Source organism: Lolium perenne, chromosome 2, assembly GCF_019359855.2.
Source record: "Lolium perenne isolate Kyuss_39 chromosome 2, Kyuss_2.0, whole genome shotgun sequence".
In the NCBI taxonomy this organism is placed as follows: domain Eukaryota; kingdom Viridiplantae; phylum Streptophyta; class Magnoliopsida; order Poales; family Poaceae; genus Lolium; species Lolium perenne.
Window position 1 is genome coordinate 922,921 of NC_067245.2, and position 4,763 is coordinate 927,683.

A 4,763-nucleotide genomic window follows, 5' to 3' on the forward strand; every position below is an offset into this window, starting at 1 on the left:
CACTTGAATAGCATAACGACATCTAGATTACAAAGCTCATCATATGGATCTCAATCATGTAAAGCAGCTCATGAGATCATTGTATTGAAGTACATGGGAGAGAGAGATTAACCACATAGCTACAGGTACAGCCCTTAGCCTTGAGGGAGAACTACTCCCTCCTCATGGGAGACAGCAACAGTGATGAAGATGGCGGTGGTGATGATGGAGATGCCTTCCGGGGGCACTTCCCCGTCCCGGCGGCGTGCCGGAACAGAGACTCCTGTCCCCCAGATCTTGGCTTCACGATGGCGGCGGCTCTGGAAGGTTTCTCGTACCGTGGCTTTTTTTTTTTTTGAAACTAACTACTGCAGGGGAGTCCCCACAGCCTTTTATTGCTCAAAACAGAAAGAAGTATTTACAATATTTACAAGGAAAAAATAAAAAGAACACAACTAGAGTCTAACTATTTACAACAAGTTGTCAATCCATGATGACAAAATGGGAACAGTACTCTCTTTTACTCTATGCTTAAGTAGAGTAATATCAGAAAAGAAACCCTCCTTCCAATTTCTAAAAGTTGGTTGTATATCCTTGAAAATCTTATTATTCCTCTGCTTCCATATATTCCAGCAAGCCAAGATAATAATCTCCACAAAACAGGGGCCCTTAAATCGTTTCTTAGTATTTTTCAGCATTTCTGGTCCAGAACCTGGTGCCCAATTGATTTGTAAGTATATCCAAACTCTGACACTAAAAGTGCATTCAAAGAATAAATGTGACCAATCTTCCAGAGCATCAGCAAAACATAAGACACAACTATGATCGGAGGTAACTTGCCAATGTCTTCTCCTTAACATATCTTTGGTGTTGATTCGATCATGTAATATAAGCCAGGCAAAGAATTTATGCTTAGAGGTACACTTGCTTTTCCATATCCATTGTGATGGAAAGTGTGAATTGATATGATGAAAACTCAATCTGTAAACTTGACTTGGAATAAAAGCTCCTGATTTGTTGCTTGTAATAAGCCATTGATCATCCTGATCTGAGGTAACTACACCTGCTAGCATATGTTGAAGTGTTCTTAATTCAGTAGCAGCCTCAGCAGAAATAGGCAGATGAAAAGCCTATGCAGGATCAGTAATTTGCAATGCCTCTTTGACTGAGATGAATGTGTCCCTTGCAAAAGAAGATAGTCTGGGAAAAATATCTTGGAGTACCCCATCATTCCAATTATCTGACCAGAAAAGAATAGTCTCTCCAGACCCAATCTTGCAATGTGTCAATTGTCTGTATAGCTCAAACATTTTCATAATGTTCCTCCACCAAAAAGAACCACAAACAGTGATAGCATGTGGTGCCTCTTTATAGTAGTATGAATTCCTTATTAATTTGACCCAAGGAAGATCCACATTATTATAGAATTTATGGAGCTGCTTCATCATGAGGCACTTGTTCTGAATCTTCAGATTAATGATACCTAAACCTCCTTTATTCTTTGGTTTGCATATCATATCCCGGAGGCCAGAGTGCACCTTCTCATCATCCTTTCTTTTCCTCCACAAGCAATTCCTTCTGGCTCTATCAATAACATCAATCACTCCATCTGGTATATCCAATGTGCTAAGAAAATGAATAGACATGGATGACAGAACTGAATTAACCAATATTAATCTATCTCCATAAGACAAGAATGATGCTGAAGCAGTAAGCCTTCTTTCAATTCTATCAGTGAGTGGAGAGAGATCCCTGATTGTTGGTTTAGTTGTGCCCATAGGAATACCAAGGTATGGAAATGGCATGGAGGCAATATTACATTGTATCTGTGCTGATAGTGCCTCAGCTTCTAATTGGGAAATATTGATTGGTATGAGTGAAGACTTGTGATAATTAACTTTGAGACCAGTGAATGCTGTATACTCCCCAAGTACCTCTTTCAATATCTGTAATTGCTCAATCTCAGCAGGTAACATAATAATAGTGTCATCTGCATATTGCACTATAGGGTAGTCATTACTTCCTCTATTTGGAATTGGTGCCTTTAATCTCCCTTCTCTGTATGCATGATTGACATAACTTTGTAAAAGATCCCCACCAAGAACATATAAAAGAGGAGATAAAGGATCTCCCCGTCTGACCCCTCTTCTGCATACAAAAGTTTTACCAGGAACCCCATTCAACGAGTGCAGATGAACCAGAAGAAAGAATCTCAATCACCCAATTAATAAATATTGGATCAAACCCTTTAAGTTCCATTATCTTGATGATGGCTTTGTGTTCAATTGTATCAAAGGCCTTCTCAAAATCTAGCTTTAACACAATAACTTTCCTCTTAGATTTGTGGCATTGATGTAGGTATTCAAAAGTCCATGCTAAACAGTCTTGAATTATTCTACCCCTTATGAACCCATACTGGTTTTCATGAATGCATCTTGTAATTTGAATCTGAAGTCTGTTAGCAGCCAACTTTGTCAGAAATTTCAGACAAGTATTTGTCAGTGAGATTGGTCTAAAATCATTCACTGTTTCTGGAGACAAATTCTTTGGAATCAGAGTTATAAAGGAACTATTAATACTTTCCAGAGGAGCTTGACCCTTATGAAAATCCTTGCACAAGTTAATGAAGTCATCCTTTATGATTTGCCAACACTTCTTGACAAACAGCCCATTAAATCCATCTGGACCAGGAGCTCTGTCAGTTTTCATATGTTTAACCACACCCTCAATTTCCTCAACAGTAAACTCTTTTGACAAAGACTCCAAACCTTCAACAGGGGAGATAAGATGAGATATGTCAGCTTGTGTGGCAGAAGCATTTGTTACTCCCATTCTATTTTTATAACATGTCCAAAGAGCATTAGCCTTCTGATTATGATCCACCATAGAGTTCCCTTGCTCATCTTTAATAACTGAGATCACATTATATCTGTACCTTTCAGTAGCCTTGGCATGAAAGAATTTGGTATTTTCTCCTCCAAGTTTAATCCATCTAATTGTACATCTATTCTTCCAATATGTTGACTGTATGCCCAATAACTTTTTAAGATGTACCTTCACAATATTTCTGAAATTAAATTCCTCCCTACTTAAATCCCTAGAATCCTCCAGATTATCAAAGAATAATATGACCTTATTGCAGTGCTCAATTATCAACTTCAAATGAGACAGATTTTTCCCCCATTTCTTCAGAGCATATCTGAGATTTTTAAATTTTCCAGCCAAAACAGAAGCAACATTATTTTTGTGAGTTGGTAATTCCCAAGCCTTCTTCACTACATCCATAAACCCTGGCTGCTCCAACCAAATATTCTCAAACCTCAAAATCTTTGCTTTTGGAATAGAGGTAGAGATAGACACCACACAAGGGGTGTGATCAGAGGTAGATTTTGACAAAGGGAATACCATTGTATTGGGAAATTTTAGAGTCCATTCACACGTTGTGAAAAACCAATCTAATTGCTCCATCAAGGGTGTGGCTTGCATGTTAGACCATGTAAAACGTCTACCTTTCAGAGGTAATTCCAATAACCCCAGGTGGCTGATGATACTATTAAATAGAAAGATATCTGCCATATCAGCCCCTGGTTTATTCCTATTATCAAATGATCTCATAAAATTGAAGTCCCCAATGAGTAACCAATTATCATGTACAGGGATATCCAAATCATGCAACCATTGAACAAATTCATCCCTCATGATACCTCTACAAGGACCATACACAGTAACCAGAGTCCACTTTTCAGTAGTGTGAGCAGAAGTGAATTGTATCCTAATAGCAGAGTGAGTGATTTCAAGAAGAGTGCCCATGAAAACCCTACTATTCCAAAGGACAATAATCCCCCCAGAAGCACCAATGGAGGGCACAAAAGCAAATCTATCAAATCTTTTGGGGCAGAAAGTCCTTATAAATGAGTGGTCAAAAGATTCACATTTAGTTTCTTACAGGCATATAATGGCACAATTACTTTCATCAATTTTGTTAAACACCAATAATCTCTTGTCTTTGTCATTTAACCCTCTGACATTCCAACATAGAACATTCCAATCAACCTTCATTGTTGTTCTATTCATTAAAACCAAATATAGCACAGCAAAAGTGGACCATGCATAACAGGCCACACAAGATAACCATGAACACCATAGTAGCAAATATTATCATTACAATCATAAATGGAGAATAAAAGTCTTGCACTTCCAAAAGCTATTCTCCTAATTGCCACAATAACACCACTGACTAGCCTCATAATTGCCACAAAAGCACCACTGACTGTTTGACATAACAAACTATAATCCATTGGATGACTTCTTTTCCTTGGTGTCCACAGGAGCAGCCATAAGCTTCTCTGTTGTGATGTCTTCCTCAGGGATTTGTAGTTGCCTTCCAATGTTCTGCAAAGTGGAAACAGGTATGAAAGGAACAACCTCCTCCTTATCTGCTTGTTCTGGCTTGGATGACTTAGGTTTTTTCCTAGTTGTACCCTTGTCTGGCATACTCTCAAACTTATACCCATTTGCTTTAGCCATGTGCCTAGTACATCTTCTGACAGAACTATCAGTCCAAGATGAACTGTCCACTTCTTCAGTAAAAAGAGAAACTGCAGTAGTGATAGAGTTTCTTCTGGATACTTTCTTCATCTCTTGCTTCTGAATATGCATCTGGGCTTTAAGTGCACTCCTTGTAAACCTTGGAGTTGAAGGATCCTTATTTCTCCTCTTGCTGACTGCTGTTCTCCCACCAACAGACCCAGAAACAACAATAGACTCCACATTGAATTGCATAT

General features: G+C 38.5%; 1 protein-coding gene across 1 annotated transcript; it reads right to left on the minus strand.

Moving 5' to 3' along the window:
- Positions 1-1,109: 1,109 nt before the first annotated feature.
- On the minus strand, positions 1,110-2,811 carry LOC139835095 (uncharacterized). Its single transcript, XM_071825076.1, has 2 exons — positions 2,559-2,811; positions 1,110-1,969 (listed from the first exon to the last, which is right to left on the minus strand). The coding sequence occupies exons 1-2, from the start codon at positions 2,809-2,811 to the stop codon at positions 1,110-1,112; spliced, it is 1,113 nt and encodes a 370-aa protein (XP_071681177.1).
- Positions 2,812-4,763: the final 1,952 nt, after the last annotated feature.

Coding starts and splice junctions, on each gene's coding strand:
- LOC139835095 (XM_071825076.1), bottom strand. CDS start 2,811: ATGGGAGTAACAAATGCTTCTGCCACACAAGCTGACATATCTCATCTT. Junction 1,970..2,558: donor GGGTCAAGCTCCTCTGGAAA/GTATTAATAGTT, acceptor TGCAATATGCAG/ATGACACTATTATTATGTTA.